The sequence below is a fragment of the Dendropsophus ebraccatus genome, chromosome 4, assembly GCF_027789765.1.
Source record: "Dendropsophus ebraccatus isolate aDenEbr1 chromosome 4, aDenEbr1.pat, whole genome shotgun sequence".
NCBI lineage: Eukaryota > Metazoa > Chordata > Amphibia > Anura > Hylidae > Dendropsophus > Dendropsophus ebraccatus.
The window spans coordinates 120,102,449-120,128,726 of record NC_091457.1 but is presented as its reverse complement, the minus strand read 5'-3'; the positions used below and the strand labels follow the sequence as shown (position 1 = coordinate 120,128,726).

At 40.9% G+C, this 26,278-nt stretch overlaps 1 protein-coding gene across 2 annotated transcripts in view; it reads right to left on the bottom strand.

Moving 5' to 3' along the window:
- Positions 1-299: 299 nt before the first annotated feature.
- FRMD4B (FERM domain containing 4B) overlaps positions 300-26,278 on the bottom strand; it is a 171,053-nt gene continuing 145,074 nt past the window's right edge. For both annotated transcript variants that reach the window (XM_069966909.1, XM_069966908.1), the window contains exons 12-23: positions 10,767-10,843; positions 10,186-10,324; positions 8,898-9,033; positions 8,675-8,808; positions 8,398-8,517; positions 7,971-8,199; positions 7,121-7,177; positions 6,835-6,967; positions 5,639-5,764; positions 4,280-5,064; positions 3,370-3,496; positions 300-1,295 (exon numbers count right to left, since the gene is read on the bottom strand). In XM_069966909.1, the coding sequence (XP_069823010.1) occupies positions 1,172-1,295; positions 3,370-3,496; positions 4,280-5,064; positions 5,639-5,764; positions 6,835-6,967; positions 7,121-7,177; positions 7,971-8,199; positions 8,398-8,517; positions 8,675-8,808; positions 8,898-9,033; positions 10,186-10,324; positions 10,767-10,843 (2,187 nt within the window). In that variant the 3' untranslated portion in view covers positions 300-1,171. The remainder of the gene's footprint in view (positions 1,296-3,369; positions 3,497-4,279; positions 5,065-5,638; positions 5,765-6,834; positions 6,968-7,120; positions 7,178-7,970; positions 8,200-8,397; positions 8,518-8,674; positions 8,809-8,897; positions 9,034-10,185; positions 10,325-10,766; positions 10,844-26,278) is intronic.

Genomic DNA, 26,278 nt, shown 5'->3' with positions numbered 1-26,278 from the left:
AGAATTAAACACTGAGCGTTCGGATTCTAATAACATTGTTGACTTTAAACATTTTGAGAGGTTAGCTCAACACTACAAGTGAATGAATGAGGTCACCAGTGAATGGATACGGTCAGCACAAAAGTAATGTCACTAATGAATAAATGATGGTCACCAGTGACTGGATAAGGTCAGCATTTCAGCATTCAAGTGATGTCACTAGTGAATGAATGAGGTCACCAGTGACATGATATGGTCAGCATACAAGTCAGAGATCTTAACCCAAAGTCAACCCGTTGAAATGATGCCACAAAACCAGATAACATTAAATTCTAGTTTAATCCATGGAAATGTAATATTAACAACAACAACAAAAATAATAATAATAATAATATTAATTCACACTCCATTCTGACTGATTTCTGGCCCCTGACACGCTTGCAGATCTCCTCCCGTACCTTTCACACAAGAAACTCCTGTTCCACAATTGTTCCATTGCAAATAATAAAAGATATTAGTGACACCTGACCAGCAGATTATAACCATTTCATATATATATAGAGAGAGAGAGATATAAAAAAAGTTTGGTGATCATTTCTAAAAACCAAGCTGTACCATAACAAATTCATTCATCGAGCTTTGTAAGCAAAGTATCAGGAGAATATATATAAAAACCATACAATGCTAATAAAAAATAGCCAAGAAAACATATATACACATCTTCATATGTACAGATTTTTGGGGGTCAGTTTAAACTTTTTGGAAGCATTGGATTGTATAGGAGAAAATGGCGGCTTAAGGAGATGTTGCATTGCATTCTTGTTATAATCCTTCATATGGATGATCCAATACTGACTGCTAAGTGTTCATTCCATCCTGTTTTATTTATGCTTTCCTTGCTGCAGTACACCATTTTAGCCACTAGTTGTCTTCACAGTTGCTCTTGTCAAACAAATTCCAAAATTTTTTAAAAAAAGTGCTTTTTATAAGTTCATTGGTAAAACCAAGTGCTTGTTTTATAAGCCAGTAGACTGTGCCTCGTCAATCAGTAGAACATTGACCATTTTCTTGCCGGTATTCCCAGTGCCAATACTCACCCCAAAGGGGTGGATTTTGCAATATCGGTGCTTTCACTGCAAGGCACATGAGGTGATAAGCGGAGAAGAGGGTAAAGTGTTAAGAATCCATCACTTCATACTAAGGTGCCTGGCTTGGAATCTTCATGCCATAAGAGGTCTTGGTCGTTCGGGAGAGGCTCATCATTTAGTGGTGCAATGTCTGGGTCATCTACTTGCGATGTGTAAGTCAGGAAAGTTCTGTGGATGAAAACAGAAATGTCCCTTAAATTTGGTTATGGACAAGTGGCTAGAAGATATACCACAAAGGCAAGTGACTATGGTTTCAGTACGACCTGAGGATGGGGTCCATTACTTGGTTAGGGCCCTTCATGAAGAGCAAACAAGGAGGGGAGGGTAAAACACTCTCCTCTCTTACATTATAAAACAATGAAGGACAGGGTTTGATTAAGAGCTAGGATTTCTTGTCATAGGAAGTGGAACCTAGATCCAAGATCTCAAGAAAGGGGCTCCATCCCCTTTCCTGTTGGAAAGTGTTAATCTGGACAAGTCGTCCCTACTTCAAAGACAACTCAGCATTAGCACACAAAGAAGAAGGTTCATCCCTTCTACAAAGGATGGGAAGAAGGAAAAAGGGTGTCAAAAAATGAGGACTGAAGCTTCCCGTGTAAAGATGGGATGCATATGTAAGGGATGGGAAGATGGTGTGAACCAGCACCAAGAGGGAAGGATGGGTACTATCTGACTATACATATAATATTACATTTTCAAGTCACGGGGCCTTAAAGAGGAATTGGTAGATATTAATGAAAGTAACTTAAACACAGATGTCATTATGACTCCACACCTGATCATTCGCTCCTGCTGCCAGAGGTTCAGGTAACTATAGATGCAACCGTGCCAGGTCGTCTCCATGCACAACCCCACTGAATCAGAATAGGACTTGTGCCTCCCACCCCTTCCCACCCCTGGACCACGCTGGCTGATCCACTCTCTTCTTCTTTCTTCCTTTTTTTTCTTTTTTCCTCTTTGTTCATTCTTATCCCCTTTTTTTTTTTTTGTTGCTTTTGGTTCTAAAGCATAGACGCACTTGTGTCAAATTATCATATCCTTTTTTTGTCAGAATCGCTACGCGTTGAAGGGAACTGTTACTGCCAGTTTATATGAAGATGTATGTGTGTCTATCCCTGGAGCTTGTGCTCTTTGCTCTCTTTATTTTATGTTCTCATCTACTGTTTTGACATCATTTGTACTTTCCACTGGATTTAATAAACAGTTTGAATATGAAAAAAGAATAGGACTTGTGCTCGGAACGGACCCCGCATGGTCATGTCCACAGCTACTCAAATTTCCAGCAGCAGGAGCAAATGATTGGGTGAGAAATTATAAGGACAGCTACACTTTAAGGCTAAGTTCACACATAGTATTTCTGTCAGTCTTCTGGTCAGTCTTTTTCAGCCAAAACCAGGAGTGGGCTGGAAACACAGCAACTGTGCAAATCTTTCTAATATAATTTTGCACTGTAAGTTCCACTTCTGCTTTTGGTTGAAAAAAGACTGACGGAAATACTATGTGTGAACATAGCCCAAAGCTTCTAAACCCCAATGCAAAATATGAAACAAGGCATCCGCCTACCATGTGCTGTACTGGTCTTTTCTTTTATGCTGAGTGCTGAGAGGTCTTTGAGCCCGCTCAGGCCCAGATGTATCTTCTACCACTACTTTCCCTATAGGTATACCCCTGATATTGGGGGAAGAATTAAAATGGGCACTGTCACTTTAAAAAATGGGTCTGGGTGTTCAGACACCAACTGATTGTTATAAGTCTTTGGAGTCCATCACTTGCAGCAAGACAGAAAAGGCAGCGAACCAGTGAGTGAAGTGCTTAGCCGAGCACTTCTCTCAATTCAGTCTAGCAATCAGCTGGTATGTACCCAGACCCTAACTGTTGAAAGCTTTTGACTTGTAACAAGTTTTTTTTAAAGTGACAGGCATACTTGTATCTCCTCTTAGGACCTTTACACAATATCCATAATGGACACTGAGGAAGACACCATGTCCCCTGCCCTTCCAGTCTCACACTGTCACTATTTCAGCACAGGTTAGCAGGGTCAGCAGTCTAGAATAACAAGCATTCTTCTCCTGTAATGGGCTTTCTCCCATGTCTACTAAACAAATTATTGACCTTGCAACCAAATGCATAAAAAAAACACAGTGACTAACAGAGAAGACCCTTTTTAGGATGTTCCGCGTCTGTGGATGTTGAGAATGTATACGCAGAGACCAAACCGGTCAGACTGCAATCCAGAACTCACCTGCTAGGCAGAGGCGTGCTGCTGTAAGCAGTGGAGTAGCCAGCGTATGGCGAGTGAGGTACGGTATTTGGGTAAACCAATGTGCCACTGTGTGCCCACCGACTCCCTACTGTGCTTGTGGAAGACACTGAAATATAAATAAATAAAAAACATGAAAACCATATTTCCCAAAGAGTTAGCACTGCAGTTCTTTCTATTGAATGATAGTGGCACCACCCTTTTTGTGACATGCCTCTACAACCAAGTACAAAAACAACTTCCTTCAAGGAATTCTGAAAGAATAATATAATGCTTGCGGGAGCACTTGCCCTTTACAATCTCCAACTGGTTAGGGGACCCCATATACATTAAACACGTTGACCAAACTCTCCGACTTCAGATTAGCCGACCGTCTGATGTCGAGGAATTGAATTATAAGGGCCCGATTTGTTTGTTCTCAGATTGGTAAGCCTCCTGCAGTGGAGGCTGGCAGTAGATTTTCTCCATTCAAATACATAGCAAATACATGGGCAGATTGGGAAAAATAAACAGTGAAACAACCATTTGGCCAATGACTATTGACAATGTATGGCTGTTTTTGGAAAGAAGATACTGTACTGCAATTCAGAACTACATTGTAATGTTCAGCCAGCATGTTAACATACATTTTTTTTTTAATGGGATGTTCTGCATGATAAATCCATAGTAGGGCCCATCTCACCATCTCCCCACTATGAGCTCTACAGTAATGCCCACCATTGCTGCATATAGGAAAACCAAGGTATAACATGTATAAAACGTAACCCACTAGATCATCTCATCTTTGGCTACTGGGTTGCTTAAGGTTGCAGGCTAGGCACACCATAAGATTATATATTTCACAAGAGTCAGAACTCTTCTAATGAAGCATTGAAAGTCCATCCCAACTTACCAGATGAACAAGATGGGGCCCGGAGACTAGGAGATGAGGGAACTTGCATAGAAGCATAACAGAGACTTCTCTGTGAACCCCGCTCAGATTCAACCATTCCATGGGTGCCATCTTTGTTATACGATGCCCGCTGGTACCATCCTCTCAAATGCTCGGCCACAATGGCTTTGTTAATGTTCTTTGTTATCTGCTCTGTAGTCTTTACCGGTTTCTTTTTCGGTAGTCTTAATGTTGCATATGCGTTGAGAGGCACATACTGGTCTGCATCATACCTCATATAATGGTCATAGCCATAGTGCATGGATGATCGATACGAGGGGTTGACACTGTACTGTCCCTCTGTATCGTTTTCATAGATGTAGCCTCCATTGTAATAGGGGTCGCTATCATGATAGGATGAATATCCGGGGATGTAATAGCTGGATGATGGTTGGTTCTGGGTGATTTGGTAAACACTGTTTCGTGCATCCTTATGGGCCAGGTTTGGCATACTCCCAGAATTTGCTGCAGAAAAGTTTTGCTTTTTGTGACGCCTCCTGTCCCGAGGGCGATTGTCCAGTGTCTGGGTTGTGTAGCAGTAGTTCTGTTTTGGCGGTGTACTATAATACTCCGAACTAGACTGACTGGTATAAGAAGATCCGTCATCTAGAACCTCGGTGCTATTGCTTCTTTGACTTTTTGAGATTGAGAAAGTCGTACTTCCATCAACAGTATCAACAATGAGAGGAGTATGGGATTCTAAGCTCCCCCGTCGCTGTCTTCCATTATGGCTTACTCCTTCGTTCCTAGAAAGTAGAAACAAAACACAATATAGTTTAAAAAAAACCATTCAAATGCACCATATATATCCTGTAGATAGGAGTTCTGCAGGATTGTACACGGATTTGGGGTTTCACACATGATGGAAATTTTCTGCAAATCCTCTATGAATCTACTGGAAAATCCAAAAGGTGTTATTCGCAGGATTTCATTCCTGCTAATGCCATGAAGTTGGTCGTGAAAATTCACAGCTGTTATAGATTCTAGAATCCACAGCATGAGATCTGCAAAATCTTGAACTCATCCACTGTAAATCTTATGTGTGCATATCCGCAGGTGCCATGTGTGATCCTGCCTCAATGTGCAGGTCCTCCTTCATAAGCAGAATGAAGGAGCCATGATATAGGCTGGAATGGCACTCAATGAAATGCGCTCTGCTGATCGGTGTGGGTTTTGATAGACATTTGTAGCCTATGCTGAATACCCGAAAAGTTCTAGATAAAGCAATTACTTTATCAGTATCAACTCTTGAAGTGAACGCTCAGGTCTGTCTCATGTTCCTGATTTATTGTATCTTGCATTAAGTTATTTCCAACTTACTGGAGATGGCTGCTGCTGTAGGCGTTTCGTGTTAGCACAGGAGTGGAAGGCATGCTTCTTCCCCCGTGAGGCTTCCGCTCGGCAGTCTTGTACGGGCTGCTGTGTGTTGAAGTAGGTTCTCTGTGGCTATATATGGGAAGAACATACTAAATTCACTCTCTGGAGCCAAGTTGTGCAAAATGAGAACAAACACATCATTTATGTATAGAACTTGATCAACAATTCTGAGAATGTTACAAAATGAGTAAAAACACTTAACACAATAAAGCAGTACTAAAATGTTGCTTTTTTTCACTTAAAGCGTAATTGTCATTTCAGGGTCATTTTTTTGAAAACATTAAATATCAACAGTTCAAGCAATTTTAAGAAACTCTGTAATAGGTTTTATAAACCAAAAGAGTTTCCTTCTGTACTGAAAAAGCAATCTCCCAGCCTCCCCCCTCACATTAAATGAAGCAGGATTTCTGTCTCCATTATGTGGCTATGGAGAGGGGAGGGGCTGTTAGGAGTGACTGAGCATGGAGGATTTCTGCAAAGCACAACACCCTGCAATCTTCTCTCAGTAAGTTCATAGATAAGCACTGACCTTTCTGACCCCAGAATCCTGAGGTTTAGGTGCCCAGAGAGTCTACAAACAGCTGACCTTTATGTCACCTCTTCCTGCTCCCTCATCTCCCTCAGCCCCTCCCCCCTTCATAGGCTTACAATAGAGAGAGCAGAGCCCGTCTTCACTGGCTTCTCTGTAATGAAGACGTGTTTGCCTGATAATGCACAGATAAGAAGTCAGGGGGGGAGGCTGGGAGATTGCTTCTTGAGTACAGAAGGAGGCTTTTTTGGCTGATAAAACCTATTACAGAGTTTCTTAAAATCGCTTATACTACTGATTTCTGCAATAAAAAAAACATGACAGTTACGCTTTAAAGAAAATGGAACAATTATTTGTCCACTAGGGGGCACTACCTCTTACATTGGCACTACCTATTATAATAGCTTAAGAGCTTCAAGACAAATGGTCTATTATCACATCTATTGAAAACAAATATCTAGATAAAAAAGCCAGAAGTGGAGACAATACACTATGGAACTCCTCCTCCCAATGATATCTGCACATATTTTATTATAGCCTTTAATAAATGATTGGTAGGTGTTACAGCTGAGTAGCTAGAAACCTCTAACCCCCCCTTAGGACTCTTTACCCTGAGAGGCGCATGTCTGAAAATTGTTCATTGAGGGAAGATTTTCTGGAAAGGCTTCTCTCTTTTGGAAGTCTGTTCTTGGGGGAATTCTGTAAGGAGCAGGATCTCTGGCCTTGTAGGTAGATTGGTTCATCTGAAAAAAAAAAAAAAAAAAAAAAAAGACTATCAAGTTAGCCTCAGTACACAGATTGAGCATGCACCATAACTAAATGCTACTCACGTAAAACTAGCCATTAGGGGGCACTATTATCTACTAGTATAAAGTAAGCTTTCTTGAGATACTTACCGTCATCGAATGTGGTTGTATCTGATAAAGAGCTGCTTTCCGACGGGATGATATCATCTATAAAATATATAATAAAGGAAAGAATTTTAGTGAACAGAAAGGGAAGAGATGACACAAATAGCTGACTAAGATTTTCTTTTGACTAATAGAACCTAAAGGATGAATTAATCCAGATTAAACCCCCATGGTGTTGTTTAGGAGGATGCACAAATGTCTTTAATAACTCAGAGTAACAATAGAAGAGACAAGAGGGAGCTGATGTGGGACTATATTGCTATCATCAGTCATTATTAGAAGAGTTTAGTCACAACTTCCTTTTCAGAAGAGAAGTAGTTATTGAAGGCTAATACTGCTATTAACTGTTGTAGAAGTAGAGAAGGGTTAATAAGAGATCAAAGCGGGCACCATATAACCCCTGGACTTTACAATCTGTCAAGGTACAGTCACTTTATGGCTGGGGTAATGTGTTAAAAGGTGCATGGGTGTTCAGAAAACACCTAGACATGTCAAAAGTTTTGATCTGTCGAGGTCCAGGTGCTCAGATCACTAGGACACTAACTCTGTGCATGCGATCTAAGAAAGTCCCAGAGAATTACATTACGAGAGTCTCTCGGTCACAGAGCACAGAGCCATGAGGGAATGCACTTTGCACAGACTTTTCCTAGGAACGTGTCAGGAGATGTTAAAAGTTTTTGAAAACACAGTATCCCTTTAAGCTTATAATAAAGAAGCTGAGAAGACAGTATGATTGGGATAATATATAGACAGCTCTGGCTATCCTGGGGTTGTTCTTTCTTTGCTGTCCGTTAGTGTGGAAAACCCCACAGCGAGGTCAATGTTGTTCCTGTACCTTGAAAAAGGAGAGAGGCCCTCTTGGTTGGGTCTTTTCCTCTCTTGATCCTGTATTCATTGATCGCACTCTCTATGTCCTGCAGTCTCTTTATGGCATCACCATAATCCTGTTTCCTCTTCCTCTTGACATTCTTCGCAAGGTCCGGCTCCATCAAAAGTTTCTTTGTTGCCTCGACCATTTGTTGTTGTATTAGGAACTTGTGCTCCAAATTTTGCAAGTCAGATTCCTGGGTGCAAGGAAAACAGAAAAGCAAATGACAAAAAAGCCAAAGTATTTGCTGTAAAAAATAAACAACAAAACAGGACGCACTCTAAGAGAGTGGAGCGCATCCTGTATGCAGGGGACAAGACTGATCTCCAAAACATTGAGACCACCATTCATTGTCCCAATAGATTAGTAACACAGCCCAACAGTGATCAATTACCTCTTCACTGTGGAGAATATTATCATCCAGTTTAAAGGTAGTGCCCATTCGTCTGCGGACATTGGGAGGCTTCTCACCAGGATTTAGTGGGTACTCATTTGGCAGCTTCCCAGTTAGTTCCTAGAAAACCAATAAATGAAATAAGATATCAGGTCACCTTTAGACCATCTTTTCCTTCAATCCAATATATAACTGATGGATCCCAACAAAAAGAAAGGAATCCTAATGGCCTCAATCATTGAGCTCACTTAGCACATGATCCCTCTCGATCACTTACCGCCTCTCTCATACATATCTTCTTAAGTTCTTCAATTTTTTTCAGCAGAACATCTTGTAAGTCTTTTTCTTTTTTCTTTAATTCTTGAATTTTCTCAGCTTTTTGCTCTTCACTTACTTCTGACTCAATGGAACCTATCAGGAAACAGTCTCGTCAATACTCTATGAAAATTTCACTTCTGTTACTTATTTCATGAATAGCTGCATAAAAAAAATCTCTATACCTGAGGAGATCAAGCTGCCGCTGCTGGCCATGATCACTGGATTTTTTCCGTCCACCATTTTGGATATCCTGCTAGTGGTGTTTTCTGTCAGATCCATAGCAATTTCGTCCAGAGTGCGAGCGGTAGGAATTTTGGCCTGTTGGGGATCAATAATAAATTGAAAATAGATGTCTATAACAGACAGATAAGGCAAAAATGTATAAATTTTCACTTAGTTCCTATAGGGTCCAATAAAAGGAACCAGAACACTGATCTGCCATCATCATGTTATAGCACAGGAGCAGCTGAGTAGACTGATATATAGTGTTATGGGGAAAACTAAGTATACTTTGTATTATATATTCTTTTCAAATCTCTGCTGAGTTTTGGCTTAGGAGTCCAGTCGGCGTTCCTATCAGTGACTGACAGCTATATTTCAATACGAAATGAAGCCAATCACCGAGTGGCACCACCCACTGGACTCCTAAGCTCAGAAAGAGCAGGGAGCTTAATCAATAAATTAAAAGTTCTAATAGAACTTTTTTTTTTACAAAACTATATTAATCTGCTCAGATCAGTCTTCTTTATGACAAGTTGTAAGCAGATGAAACTGCCTTATCCTGGTGACAGATTCCCTTTAATCAAACAATATTTTACACAGAGAGTTCATTGTCTATTCAATTTTTCAATAAAACATAAAATGGCTGCCACCATTGTGTTAAAGTGACAATTATCCTAAACGCTATGCCTTTTACATTTGCTGATCAGTTCTATACCCTCTAGTGTTCTCTGTTATCAGCTACTTGAGCGTATACAGACACTATAGTGTTCTTGAAATGGAATAAAGTTGGGAAACGTTCCTGCCCCTTCCAGGATCACTGGTTTTATCTCCCAGATCCGAATAACTCTAAAAACACTTACTTAATTATAAGATGACAACTACAGGTTTAGTGTCCTTTTAAAGGGATCGGTCAGCCTATAAAGAGGTGCTAATATCATTTAAAGACCAAGTAGCAGCAGCTAGCCTCACTGTCTCCAGAGGTGTCGGTGGGAGTCCTTTTATTACATCACCAGCCAGACAAATCCAGAGACCTTTAAAATGCAAATGACCCCCATTAATTACATTATCCCCTTGCATGGCTGGACCTCTCACTGCTAAGGTAATGATATCAGCCGGACCCATCATTTTATGATTTAACACTCAATTGCCTTAAACCATTTACAAAGATATAATAATAAATCAGGCAAATCTTTTTAGATGAAACCCAAACAGTGACAGCGCCATACATGACTGACTACAGTAACTTACTTTGCTCTGTTTTCTATCCAGGTAAAATTGATGTTGACTAATGGCCATCACCCATATGGACTTGATCAGAGAATTGTTTGCATACCAGGTCTGAACTACAAAACCGCTCTGTCCAAAGGTTCTTCTTGACACAGAAATTCTGAAAATTTAAAAAGGAAAAGAAATTTGCATGATAAACGATATAGATAACGGTGACAGATTAATGTACCGCCAGCTGAAAAATACATGTGAATTATTTTAACATTTTATTGAACTCATATCATGCTCTGTTAGACATCCAGGTGAACCCTCGTAGAAGCAGTGATTTCTCTAGAACACTGTTTCCCAAGCTGCGTTACTCCAGCTGTTCCAAAACTACAACCCCCATCAGGCCCTGACTTCCTCCCCCAAAAAGAGAATCTGAAACCCCTCATATTTGGGAAAGGTGAATAAAGGACACATGTACAGCACTGTAACATATGTTGGCGCTATATACATAAAGTTATTACATGTATAGCTGCAATGAATAAGGCGTCAGACAAGGTGGCTGTACTATGATCACCCATGGCCATCGCAGACAGAGACACCAACATCTATCTCACCTGCGGGGATCGTGAACTTCCACTGCAAATTTCTTCTCTCGAAAGTACAAATTCTCAAGCTGCTTCCACTGAAATAGCTATAGGAGGAAGAAAAAAAATATGTCAGTGTTCTATATATATCCATTAATGTGTGACACGCTCCGCCGCTGAATATATTACAGGCATAGAGAGTCACAGCAAAAGGCAACTGTATAACCAAGTCATACTGAAGGGTAGATGGCGGCATTATCCAAATAGAAGGACTGATATACTGTACTGAAAGAAAGATGCAAAGGATATAGATTCCCTATTCAATAAACAGGTCAATGGATTCTATATGCAATAAAGCAAGAGGACAAACTGTGAATGATATTAAACTAAAATTATACAGAGATAGATAGAGGGAAACAGAATGAGTTAAATCAAGAGGAAAAAGAAAAAAAAAAGATGTTAAAAGTCACTTTATTATGTACTAATATAAGGTAACACTGTGTAATAAATCAGTTAATGTAGGATTCACATGGGTGCATTCAGCTGTTAATCATTATAAAACGTACAGTCAATGACATTATGGGTCATTACAGACATGACTGGCTGTGGATTATTAGATTTATTAGCTGACTGTGTCCACCAGCAACATATAGCATCTATCTATCTATCTATCTATCTATCTATCTATCTATCTATCTATCGCTGTCTCTGACAGGGCCTTGCAGGTATAAGGAGCCCACTGGCACCTTGAAAGTAATTAACATCTTCCTACTAGCTGCTAACTTTCCTATATATTTACATGCTAGAACTTTGCTGTTGAATTTTAAAGCTTACAATTACTTTTAGAATGTTATAAAGACTTTTGGTAGTGTCTATGTTTTAAGGCACAAATATACCATTCATTCAACCCTCTACTGCCAGTGTCCACCCCTCATCTATACATTTATCTGCACATTATGGAGATATGGAAATCTCTTGACAATATGATACAAAGAAACATGCTATATACAATGTTACAATGCTATTAAATAATTAATACACATTAGCCACAAACAAAATCCTTTACAAACACAGAGATTTGCATGTCCTTGTAGATATAGCCCATATTTTCATATCTTTGAATGAAGTCTAATGCAGGATGGCTATTGATCAACAGAAGTGGCCTACACTAGACAGGCCGTCTGTCATGTTGGCAGCCAATGATGAGGCTTACAGTTCCTCAACAGCAATGGTTGGGCAGATTTTCACATGGATTTTGGTATAGACTGTGCACATATGCTATTCTGAAACTGGTGTCAATACTGTAGTCATAAAATGCATTTTTTTTGCCAAGCATAGTAATCATGTTAGGTAGTCAGGACCTAAATTGGCACCAATGAATGGAGAATACAGTATAAAAATCCATGGATTCTATCCTAGAAAGAAATTAGGCTAAAGAGCTAATACTGATGAGTTTTAGAATTAATAAGAAACTATATAGAGAGAGATATATATCACCAACAGGAGTCAAAGGTGACATGATGCTGAAAAATAAAGGTAGTCACTGCTGTGCAATCCAAAAATCCATAGAAAAATAAAAAATATGAAAATCAACATAATATTCAAAAGCTCCAGAAAAAAAAGAACCATGTAAAAACACAGCAAAATAGAATAGAATGAAAAATACAAGAAGCCAAACAATTCATTCAAAGATTCCAAAAAATTGTCAGCGATAATAATTCAATAATTCCACAAGATTGGGACATTCAAAAAATTCCACAAAAATCAGCAGAAAATATTTAAAAAATTGGGACACATTTAAGGCATTCACAATCCTTTAACAAGACTTGACAGAGCACTGAGTTCACTTAGGATGTAAAAAAAAAAAAAAACCTTGCAGACCCAGCACCTCACCGCAAACAGCTGCACAGCAAATGTCCGGTGTCAGCTTGGTGCTTGTCCCAGCACATAGTCCATGACTTACCTACTGTACTTTCTCGCCCTGTAATAATCTCCCCATGATAAGTAGTAATCCACAGAGCTGCTTCTCAGAGGGCAGTGCTCGCCTTGTAAGTCTTCACTCTCCCTCTGTGATACTGAAAAGGTGAAACTCCAGTTTCCCAGCCCTGACCATCCCACTAGTGACACAACACTGCAACGTCACTGCTTGTATCAGGAACTCACCACGCCTGTCTCATACTACAACATTTACATACACATGTCAGTGTCTTAGCAATGACTGGAAGAGCCTCTTCTGATCCCAGGAAGCATACAGCTTTCGCTTATTTAACAAAAAATATGTTTAAAACTCTGTTGTATGTAACCATGACAGCCTCAGAAGTCTATGGGGTCCCGCTGTGCTCATATCTGATTTCATGCAGAAACTTTTTTTTTGTGCTAATGACATTTTTTTACAGAGATTATATTTTTTAATTAATTTAATTAATTTTTGTTTAATTTGTTTAGCTTTAGTTTAGTGCTCCTAATACTTAAGTCTTTTGTGGTTGTATTGGTTTAGATCACAATAGGATCTTATAGTGATTAAATTCTACTCTGTTTGGGTGTTTTCATACTACGGAACCCGAGCAGAGAATTTCCAACGGATTCCGTAGCTTCTACCCGTTCACGGCCACGCACCTCTCCGCCTGTGCCATAGACACCATTCTATGCACGGGTAGATTCCGCCGAAAGAATTGACATGTCAATTCTTTCAGCGGAATGCGGAATCCGCCCGCCCATAGAATGGTGTCTATGGAGCTGGCAGAAAGGCGCGCGGCCGTGAACGGGTATGAGGATCTCTCAGAAATTCTCCACTCGGATAGGGTAGCCAGAAGAAGTTTGTGGAAGTCCAGTCCAAATCACGTGCTTCATTATAGTCTATTATTTGTTTCAGAAATTTCAATTAGATCAGTACTGATTTAAAAATCAGATGTCTTGTTCATTCAGCCTTTCCCACACGATTACCAATAGCTGGATTGTTTGTGGACTCAACTTCTATCATTTGTCAGCTGCATATATCCCCTGATGTCTCTAGATGTGTGGCCAAGGAACGTAGAAGGGGTTGGTGATAACAATTAACCACTTACCTCCCTGGCTCCAGCGCTGCTGCCCACATTGTGGTCACTTGCAGGGTTCTGAGACATGACGTCACAGGCCCGCTCAGCAAGTCAGCGGCAAAGGTGGGACACCACTGCAGCCGATGAGTGAGCCTGTGACATCATGTCTCAGATGTCTCAGAACCCTGCAAGTGACCGGACACCATGGACCGGAGCATTGGCCACTGACTGGCTGAGCAGGTCTGCAACGTCACATCTCGGAACCGTGGAAGTGTCGGACAACGGGAACAGAAGCAGGGGAATAAAGGCGGCAGCGTTGGAGCTAGGAAGGTAGGTGGATGTAAATGTTTTCACTCACCCCTCACCAGGCATTGCCAAAAAAGGGGCCTGGCCAGACAACCTTTTAAGCCAAAAAATGGGTGTTTGATCATTGCCCTGTGTAATAGACCAACAATGAATGATCAGTCTTAAGGTCTCCATACACCTTCAATAACTGAGGGCCATCAGTTATCTCTCCCATCCAGCCCCTGTCCTCCCCACACACAGATCGCTCAGCATGTTGAACAGGACAGCCAGAGAAATTTCTGCTACAAATCCGCCATGTGTGAAATCATCCAATTTTTTGTTGTAGCAATTTTATTAGATATATTTCCATTACTGCTAGCAGATGAAATCCTTTCTTTGTTAATAGAGTCGGAGTAGTCAGGTAATAATGGTGAGGTTTACAGGCGGAGAGTGCAGGTTACAGACACACCTTGTCTTGTTCTACCTGTGTCATTCCTGTATCACACAATGACTAATAGTACACACATTCCAGACGCTGAGAATCTTCCCTGGATATAAAGCATTATACACCGATGGTGACGGGGAAGATGTCACTGGATGATATTCCCTGCCAATCAGGAAGCCTATGGGATACAGTATTGAAAAGCCTGTGGAGACACATCTGTCAGTGAGTGATCTGACCACACTTCCCTCAAAATAAGAACAAATGATTCAATTTCCCTTTGACATCAAACTATGAAGTCATCCCCTACAGCTCCTCCACCATGGAGGCTCACCGGGTCAGATGACTCATAGCATAAGACTCGGTAAAGAAGAGGTTAAAACAACAGCCGTATACAGTTCAGTGTATGGAATTACATATTGTGAGGGCATTTGAGTCAATGAGCTGCTTTTAGTTATCGCCCCTAATTTAAGTCAGTTACATATCTGCTCCTAAGAAAGTTGGGTGAAAACCACTAATTCTGCAACTGCTGTCAGTCATCCGGATCATGTATTTGCCTAGTAAGCAGCAACACTAGAGTTATGGCTCGATAAGCTGGTTGGCAGCTCCTGCAGAACCTCAAAGTAAATCCAATGAAACTATGGGCAATAAGGGATCACAGGGAACAGGCATTGGGACCAATAAACTCAGTAGGTTCCCTTCACTTGTAGTGCAGATTGCAGCTGATCTCAGGGTTGTTAACAATGAGATTTAATATACAGAATCCATATGTATTTAACCATATAATCCCCAGCAATGTATGGTATGTACCCTTACACAGTGCAATCTTCTTGAGAAGACCAGCCCCAATTTCACTAAATAGTTGTTTTCTATAGGGATGGTCTTCTCAAGAAAAATATCCACTATACATAAGGCATGGTGGCCGAAAATCTGTCACTTAAAATCTGGTCTGGATAAGGGAGTGGTCTTTTCAAAGAGGTGCCTTTTTTCACTGTATATATGAAGAATGCCAAGTGCTAAGTACTTATTCATTTGCACCTTAAATCCACAATTACTAAATAATGCCATTGTGGAGAGCCAAGTCTCCAAGATTAGAAAACTTGGTTTCCTTCTAGCCCCTGTAAACCAGGATCGGCATCAGCGCCTCCAGGTGACAACACAAGGTAACATGGACTCCATTATTCCTGTGCCCAATATACTGACACATGATTCTCTCATCTGCATGTGTAACTGGATCCCTAGTAAGCAAACTTTGCACATTCCCAGCATATCCAAGACTAGAAAACCCAGATGTGCACAGGAACCAAAAGGTTTGCACAACTGCTGAATCCCTTAACAAGTCATAGACTATAGTTTGTCCTCCGCTAAGACTGATGGTTTATGTGCTAAAAGTAAATACTCCTTTCCCATACTGTCTTGTACTGCACAGATGTACATTGTGGGTATAACAATAGGCTGTGTTCCCCATCAGCTACTGGTATTGAGTACAACTCCATTATTTATTGGTCGTCTTAGATGTGCAATAAAACGTAAAGGGTATGTTCATCTTTAAACACCATTTTTAGAATTAATCTACTTAATAGGTTTAGTAATTTTTTAAATACACTGGATGAATTTACAGCCTTTATTATCCATGGCTGCATTCACGCTAATTCAGGCTTTGAGGCTATGTTCACACTGCGTACGAATCCGTACGCAGTTCTTACGCCGATGTACATGTGCGGCTGAAACTGTGCGGCTGGATGCGTACGCACTGCGAACATACGCCCGTAGTAGAGTTATGCTTCCCTAGCTTGTTTCGAAGCGATCTGAAGCAGGTCATTTACTTGGAAATCTTCGTCCAGCCCAATAAAACTCACAGAACATTTTGGATCGAAAAATCAAGTCCAATTTGACTGAAATAATTACTTCGTACGGGACCGCATGGAAATCCACGGCCGTGAGTTCGAACATTTCCGTCCTCAAACAATGGTCTTGTTAATTTTTCCCGGCGGCGTATACAATGCGATCGTAAGTTCATACGTAGTGTGAACTGTGCGGCCGTATATCGTATACTTTCAAGCGAAAGCATCAACCTCAGAACTGCTTGCGTATATTCGCGGTTCGCACTACGAGCGGAGATATACGTAGTGTGAACATAGCCTAAAGCTGAAATCTCCCAGCATTCTTTGGTGGTTAAAACTGGTCAGGATTAAAGGACACCTAATTTCTTGAGGCTAGGATGGAGGTTCACCTTCAAGCAAGACAATGGCCCTCAATACATGGACAAGGTAGGGTTTACATTGACCAATGCTGCCCAGTGCTGCTCTCTTCACAAGGCTCGATCAGTCATGTGGCCGGGCTGCACAAAGGATCGCTGGATTGTTCATGCAGACAGGTAAACTAATCATTGTTGGATGCACATCACCAATCTACACAGGGCTATGATTGGCTGACAATTAATATGTCCACACAAAAACATCAAAATCACATTCAATCTGATCCAAGTAATCACTGGGTCATTAAGCTGTGTTCACACAGCTGCAGTTTCATTGCCGGACTGTTGTGCTAATGGAACCATTTTCACTGAAATTACCCAGTGCCACAAGAATACTGCACTGCGTGAACACGGCTTATGCATACAAATTATCAGGAACAAGCATTCCTAGAAATACTCATCTGCCTAGTAATCAGCCAGTATAAAAGGTTCTTAAGGCTGGACTGGAGGGGGGACAGCCTAATTGGCACCCAGACCTCAATCTAATTAAGAATCTGGGACATGACCTGGTGTAACCCAAATTTGTTGGAGTCGGAGCAGTTGTGTCTGGAAAAATGGTCAAAAATCACTACATCTAAACGGGCTAAGATAATAGACACATATCCCAAGAGACTATGATCTGTAACAATTTTAGTTCCAGGTTGTCTTTTATATATCATAGAAAGTCTTTGGAAAGATGTGCTGGAGGCAGAAGACATAGAGGGTCTTGGAAATCCAGTTCTGCAGTGGAAGACCTCACCAGAGTAGGCTCATCCCTACTGTCATCCAGACCACCCATGTAGGTTTGATAGATCTCACTGCTTGGGAATAGGTGGTGGAAACCATTCTTTCCATCTGTGAGAAGAGAAGGGCTCCTATAACAGGATATGTTTTTGTTTTTTTTTTATCAACAAGACGCTAATCTCATATCTCCATATCAAGTCTGGTTGTTTCCCTGAATTTACCATTTGGCTATGTATGGCCAGCCATTGAAAAACTCAGGGAAGTGGTTAGAGGCTTTATGTTAATATGGTCATAGTAACATGATTTGTAAGACTGGAAAAAGACATACGTGTTGGATGCAGCCCTAAGGCTGCCTGGAAAACATGGATACAATCATAGGCTGTATACATGTTTTCTAGGATTTCCTAGGGCTGCGTCCAACTTCATCAGCCACCTGGAATCAGAAGCCACAAGGTCAGGTTCGGGCGAAGCCGAGCATGCCCGAGATTCGCTCATCTCTAGTGGCCATTTCAGATTAACATACTTTTCCAGCCTCCCCATCATGGCCAAACATTCATGTCATCTATAGATAGGAGTAAGCCACAGTCAGACTGTCTTCATATCTCCCAAAACAATGGGTCAGGTAGTTGAAATCTAACATGCCTGATCCTTCTCTTCCCTGACATCATCTGTCGGGAAGAATTCAGGAGGCCACCATAAACTTTAGACATATGGCCGAACCCACCAAAGTTGCCAGGTTTGGCTGACTTCTGTCTAAAATATATGGGCACCCACAAATAATTTTTATTTATAAAAGTGCTTAGTACTCCTGTAGTGAGTTCACCAAGATCACTTCCTCTGGCTGAAAGTTCCATAGAGTCACTGCTCTTACAGTAAAGAATTTATACATCTTTATTACTATAACACAGATGACTCCTGCATGGAGATTTTTTGCCTATTTCACTCTGAATGTAGCCTTTAGACCAAAAAAGGGTCATAAGGGTCGCACCCAGTGCACAATATGCGTGACATGATATAAATAGTAATGAAATTACAGCAAAAAAAATCTGAAGATATGAAGAAATCCCTGCACTTCCCTATTTTGTCTGTCGTTTTCTTACTAATGACGTAAAAACCACACATCTTGCGTTTCCTAGAACTGCTATAATAATCCTCAGGATGATGTGTATGTGGACATAGGAGCAGTCACGCTGCTATGGGAAATAGTTGCGCTTTGGAAATGATTTGCAAACTACGTCTTAGCTTGAAACCTCAATATCTGATGGAGAATTCTGAGCTGTCAATCAAACAGAAAACGTTTTTAGATAAACGATATCTCATCTCATACGTTCCTCCAGCATCACCATGATCTAGCCAGCTATTACAGCCCATGTCACTAATGTCTACTACTTGTGACCAAAGCTTAACGGCTCCTAACAGCCAATGGGCCAAAGCAAGTAAACCTTAGGGCCCTATTTAACCGGACGATTACCGTTCAGATTATCGTTAAATCGTTCGAATCTAAACTATAATCGTTCAGTTGAAATGCAGTTAACAACCGAACGAGAAATCGTTGATAGCTTTATAAGACCTGGACCTATTTTTATCGTTGCTTGTTCGCAAAACGTTCGCATTAAATAAGACGTTGTTCGATCGTTCGCAGTAGATACGAACGCAATAGCGAAGAAATAACGAAGAAAAAACAATTGCAAGTACGATCATAAGTAACAATTATCGTTCCATGGAAATGAGTGAATGTTTTCAGGTCTTTCGCAATAGCGGTCGTTTGAGATCGTTAATCGTTAACGATTATGCAAACGATAATCATCCGGTGGAATAGGGCCCTTACCTCCCCAACCTTATTATTTCTTAAAGGGGTTGCTCAAGATAAGAACATGTCTGCTTTAAAATGAAAACAGTGCCACATCTGTGTACAGGTTATGTGTGGTACTGCAGGTTAGCTACAATCAATTTAAAATAGCTGAGCTGCAATACCAGATACAAGCCATGGACAGGGTTTCTGGTAGAAAGCATCCATAATGTGTACAGTCCCCTTAAGAGTATGGGCAGATAGGAATACTTAAAGGGGTATTCCAAAAAAAAATATAAACTTTTCCCCCTTCTACCTTTTCCCTATGTAGTGGATAGGGGAAAAGTAAATTTTTCCTGGAATACCCTTAACATACAAAAAGAGCAACAACAAGATATTTTCCTCCTTTTTTTTATATATAAATTTAGCTGATGCTACTATAATGGCAGGTTCCTTTCAAATGGGCATTATGGTAGCTTATGGAAGATATTCAATAATCTCCTTGTTTCTTATACAATAAGATATAAGAAGAGTAAACAACAGGGAACTGACCCCCTATCGTAATGCCACAATGATGCATTGGCATACACTAGCACAAACCGGATTCTTGGCACCATAGCCTTATTAGTCACCCCCTCCACTCCTGAGGATTGATAATCTGGAGCGTGTGTACAATGTGGATACGGTTACATATCACACCACAACAGATTACTCAGCCTAGGACGACAAGTGCATTATTGCAAAATACAGCTGTTATCCCTCCGGAAATTCAAGCTGCGTGTGTCTGAATGTGTAACAAGAGAGACAATGTGGTCAGTGTGCTTACTGTGTGCCAGCCAGATAGGGGACAAGCTGAGGATGACTTCTACAATCCCCACATCCCAGCACGCAGCTGACACTATTATTGGAAATTTTTCTTTTGTACGGATATGACACAGTAATATTTTGCATCCTAGAGGGACACCATATATTTCTCATCATAAAATCGCTAGTGAATTTCATTAGGCAAATGCACTTTACTTACTAGGCAAAGTAAGTAAAGAGTTAACTACAGCCCCCCAAACTATTAGCAGTATGATGATATTAATGACCTTGGTAAGTCAAAATCACAGTTCTGATAGTAATGATACCCTGACATAGTGCCACCTTGTGGAAGAATTCCGTGAAGAGTGAGAGGCAGTGCACAGCTTGTCCCCTCTCTAGATTTCCTCCTTTTGAGGAGTGGTATTAAAGGGACACTTAACACCCACATATAAAACCCTTTATAGCCATCTTTCAGATAGCAGTATTTCAAGAATATAAAAGTCTCTGAAAGGATATGCACTTTAGTTTATTACATTAGATAAGAACTGTAACCAGTAACTAGAATAATAATAAGATTTGCGCAACTACAAAGCAGGGACAATAATACGTTCCGTGATGTAAGATATAGGTTCACCTTTGGTAAACTGACATTAATACATAAGTTATTTGTTTAAAAGGAACCTGTCACATTGATCATATTGTCTGATCAGCCACCAACATGTTATAGAGCAGGCTGATATATAAGTTGGTGGGAGCAGAATCCATAGAATCTGTCATCTATGTATTAATATTCTTGGTTATTCTTGGCTTAGGAGTCCAGTGGGTGGTCCTACTTAATGATTGACAGTGATTGTATTTCTGTAAATAACCTTATACATGGAAGGCTGTCAGTCTCTGATTAGAACCACCCACTGGACTCCTAAAGTGAGAATGATTTCAATAAATAAGTTACAAGTTCTACAAATCTTTTCTCACAATGCTATTGTGATGCTAACAGATTAGACAATGTGTTCAATAGAATTGGTTCCATTTAAAGGGGTAGTTCACCCGATTCTTTCAAATCCACTGGTATCAGAAAGTTATACAGATATACAGACAGATATAATCTCAAGTCTTCAAGTACTTATCAGCTGCTGTATGTCCTGCAGGAAGTGATGCATTCTTTCCAGTCTGACACAGTGCTCTCTGCTTCTACCTTTGTTCGTAACAGGAACTGTCCAGAGCAGTAGCAAATCCCCATAGAAGACCTCTCCTTTTCTCCAGACTGGAAAGAATACCACTTCCTGCAGGACTTACAGCAGCTGATAAGTGCTGGAAGACTTGAGATTTTTTTAATAGAAGTAAATTGCAAATCTCTGGCTGGCACTTTCTGGCACCAGTTGATTTGAAAGAAAAAAAATGTTCTTTCTCATCTACTTCTTTAAGCGGTGCATACATAAAAAGACGCTACTTGTAAAAGTACATAGTAGATGGGGACAGGGCCAATGGGGTCAAGGAACTTAAAGTTACACCTCTGTGAGCTTAAGTAAACCATCCTTCATCCTATAATACAACCTTATTATATTGGAATCTCTTCTTTTATATGTGGAAATAATGCTGATGACATTGTCTACTGCTGTCTATACTGAGACAATATAGAGACTATAGGTAACTGATGCCAATGTGCAGACAGATGGAACCAAATATCTAACAAATGTCACCTGTTGTCTACAGCCTCAGTACAGAAGTGACTGTGAAAAGTCTCCATAGGGGTTGTAAATCTGTCATTTGTTGCTCTGCAGCACAACTGTGAATCTCAGGTTCAGGAAAACTGATGGTTTCGCTGTGAGCAAGTCCCACATAATAATCCGGAATACATATTGCTTCCCACTTCATTCTGTGCAATAACCTAAAATCCATCTTACTGGCAAAGCCCTCAGTCCCCAACTAGACCCCATGAGGTTAGTCCAGAATAAGATGTCCCTTCCTCCACAATTCAGGGGAGCTCTACATTTATAGCCTATTCTAACAATGTACTCATGATAACAGCTCCTGCTTTGTGCTGTGGCGCTTCAGTGTTATCATAGGGATTTTATGCATATTACTTCAATCAACATTAAAGGGATTAATATTCTAAACAATCCCCCTTCCCGATACCACCCTATCTCTAACATAGATGTATAACCTATCTTGCACCCTTTCCCTGTTTTTTGCTCATTCTTTTCCACTCTGGATATCTAAAATCCTCTACTCTGGGTCTACTCTGACCATGCTCAGCTCCCTCCCCCCCCCCCCCTTTGTAGTCTCCTCTCTGGGGGCTGAGTTATGGTCCTTTTACACGGAACGATTATCGTTTGAATTTTCGCAATAACTATCTCATTTGAGCGATAATCGTTCCGTGTAAACATAGCGAACGATCAAACGACGAGCGAAAAATCGTTCATTTTGATCTTTCAACATGTTCTCAAATTGTCGTTGATCGTTCGCAAAAAATTCGCTGATCGTTCTGTGTGAACATTCTTTCAACGATTTCACCAATGTGTGAGATAGGCTTAAGCGATCGCAAAACGATCGCATAACGATTTTTCCGTACGATGTATCGTTCCATCTAAACGCTGATCGTTATAAAAAACATTGTTCATTCAAAATCGTTAATCGTGCGAATTATCGCTCTGTGTAAAAGTACCATTATCTGTCTATTGACTTCGTAACCTGACCCCCAGGACACATTACCTGCATCATCTCCATGCACCTGTGCTGCTTCCATAGACTTACATGTGTCCCTGAGCCTACATTTCTGCAACATTAAAAGTTATAGTCCTATCTCTGCTTGCTGTCAGTGAATGCAGGCATATGTACCTGCCTTTGTGTCTCAGCTCTGCGTATTGTAAGTCTTATAGATGTTCTTAGAGTCTGGATGGCACTAGAATGTTTTTATTCACAGTCAGCAAGCAGATATCTAAGCCTACACTACACATTGCGCACATCAGCTCTGCTACATCATCAGCATTCAGTATGGAATATATATTGGGGTGATGTGATGCAAAAACAGAGAAAAAAAAATAGTCCTCTGTTTACTGTGCAATAGTAATGACAGCAGTGGGCAGGAAAGAAAGCTAAGGGGGCGGTTTACAAATGGACCAATCAGGGAGATGCATGATGGGAAATGTAATTTCCTGGCCGGTGCCATCTTGGATATAGATCGGCTTTTAGAAAAACTTGTAACTCAGGAATGGCAGCAGATAAAAAGACAGGAGTTGGCTCAAAATACTCAGGGGGACTCCTGGTGAGTGAGTAAATAAAGCTGGCATTATTTTTTTTTTTTTTGCTCTCAGGTGGATAACCCCTTTAATGCCTACAAAACAAATAGAAGGACACTAAAGGCTGACCTTTTATACAACATTTAGGGTGCTTCTCCTTTAAAATATTGTAACCATGGGATATGGGTTCTCCTGTAATAGCTTTTTCAATAAGTTTAAGAGCAAAGTTTGGCAACTCTATATATTGCAGAGAGCCATGCATGGACATGTGACTGACATAAAGGCTACAGGCCCGAAGATACACATACCTGGAATAGCAGAAATAGTTCTGCCTATAGGATTATTATTAACGTCCCACCTGGACTATTTGCTTGCATAATCTCATAATGATCTCAGGATAAAATAAAATGCTATATACCTGTAAAAATGCCACTAGTAAGGTCTTCACCTGAGCTGTCACCCAGCATTTCTACAATCCTGAATGGCAAATCTGCCTTTTTCATAGAAAAACCAATGTAAAAGCCCAAGTGGGATCTGTTATGGCTGCCACATTAGTGGTCACGCAGTGTTCCTAGCAAAAGATAGAACTTGTAATTTTTGGCAAATGATTGAATTAAGGGTAGCAATGTTTTCTTATGTAAGCAAGATCAAACCTAATGTCATTGCAGACAGGAACCAGCAAACATCTAGCATAAGTTAGCATTCGCCCCAGCAGTGCAGGCTGCATATCTCGTCTCCTGGTCTATCTGGGTTCTGGCCATTTGCTGGGTATTGTATCACAGGCCTGATCAATGCCGCATCTGTGAGAAAAGCACACATAAGATGAAGAAGCCTATTAAGAATCAGATCACCCTGCTGGGAAGGATAAATCCTCCTCCATTACCCGGTCTCTTCAATAGGCCTCACCTTGTATATTCATGGGGTGGAAGAATCAAGGACCTTTTGTTCTGGGCCCATTTTTATAAAGCCATTCAACTACCTAATTCATAACATAATAATTATTATTATTGTTCATAGATTGATTCCTATTGTAAACCCTTGGAGTCGTCCCTCCAGACTATAAGAAATGGATTGTCCACTCCTGTAAGTGCGCAGATAATAGAAGCTAAAGTCAGCTATAAATGACAGTCATTACAGTGTCCATAAGGGATACAGATGCTAAATGGCATATCAATCTGTATTTCAGAGTTACTTAGAGTTACCCTTCCAATCCTTTATTTTTCATTAGACTGGCAGTGCATTAACCCTTAGAGTAGCCGTGATATTTTACTCCTGTACCAGGAGGCGCAGGATGAGCAGTTCTTCCTAGGTAGGGGTCTGCTGCACCCAAAAAAGGTCTAAGGGTGCAAACTACATTGCAAGCCCCTTTTTATATGCACCAGTGGGGCATAGACTAGTTATGGGATAGCATACTTACTTAAGCCCCCCCCCCCCCCGCTGCTATAAGAGCGGAGGACCACTGACTAAAGGGGCTTTTACACAAACTGATTATAAGCTTATTTATAAAAACGCTTATTCCCAATAGTTTGCCAAAATAAAAGAGGAAGCGATCCTTCATGCGGCACAGCTACTCAACTGATTGAACCATGTAAAGGCTTAGGGTACTATTACACGGAACGATTATCGTTCTGTGTAATAAATACAACAATCAGCAAATGACAACGATCATCGGCTGATCATTCATATAGGTTTGGACCTATATTTGTCGGGCGCCGACCGCGCACTGCAACGTGTAATATCGGTGTGTGGCCGGCGACTGACGATATACATTACCTATCCACGTTCCAGGGCTGCTCCTGAGGTCCGCTCAGCTTCAGAGTTGCCCGTCAGCTGACAGGCTACTCAGCCAATCACAGGCCGCAGCGGTCCCGGCCTGTGATTACCTGAGCGGCCTGTCAGCTGACAGGCCACTCTGAAGCTGGAGCGCGCAGGACCCAGGGAGAAGCGGGCCGCAGGAGCAGCCCTGGAACGTGGATAGGTAATGTATTTAGTTTTAACAAGGGCTGCAAGGACATCGGTAACAATGTCCTTGCAGCCCTTGTTAAACGATTATCAGGCCGTGTAATAGGCCCAGTAAACGAGGGACGATCTAGCAGATCGGCGCTCGTTTACATTTATTATCGGGCCCCCATCGGCCCGTGTAATACCACCCTTATCAAACTAGTGCCAATCAAAGTGATTGGGGCTTGGTATGCTCTCCACATTGGCCCATGTAAATGGGCCTAAAAAGGATCCGACCTGTCCATGTTTAGTGGCCACCTCTCGGATGGATTGCCAAGTGTTTTCAATAGGGGAAAGGGAATGAGTTGTTGCAAGACTCCTTAAGCTGTGATATATGCTACATGGGAGTAAAGGACTGAACTTGATAAAATTGACTTGCTTTTATTTGTTTAGCCCCAATTGATTCCGCAGCACTTTTGTCAATTACACAGTTTGTCAATTATGGTCCCTGTCCTCCTTAGGGCTCACAATAAAAACTTGCCCATCTGTATGTTTTGGGCTGAAACCGGAGTACCCGAAGGAAACCCACGCAAACACAGAGAGAACATACAAACTCTTTGCAGATCTTGCCCTTGATGGGATTTGACCTCAAGAACCCAGCGCTGCAAGGCTACTTCTTTCCCCCAACATCTGCTATCACAGAAGAGCTGTGGTTCACCATACACATTCCATAATAGTCTGCAAAGCTTTAGTTTGCACAGTAAATCTTGCCTTCCAGTTTTATGGTCCTGTTAATGGGAAATAAAACCTTACCTGTAAATAGATGATATTTTGCCTTTTAATATTTACACCTATAAAGGACATGACATGTCACATTTAATAGCGTTTCGCTTCATAGCTTTCCATAGTCAGTACATTAAAAAATAACTGAACGATGACAAGTTAGCATGGGTCAGTGAGTGACGTGTATTGGTCAAACTGGTAGAACAGGGGTGATCAGGGGATCATGGCCACCAGAGCAGAAGAT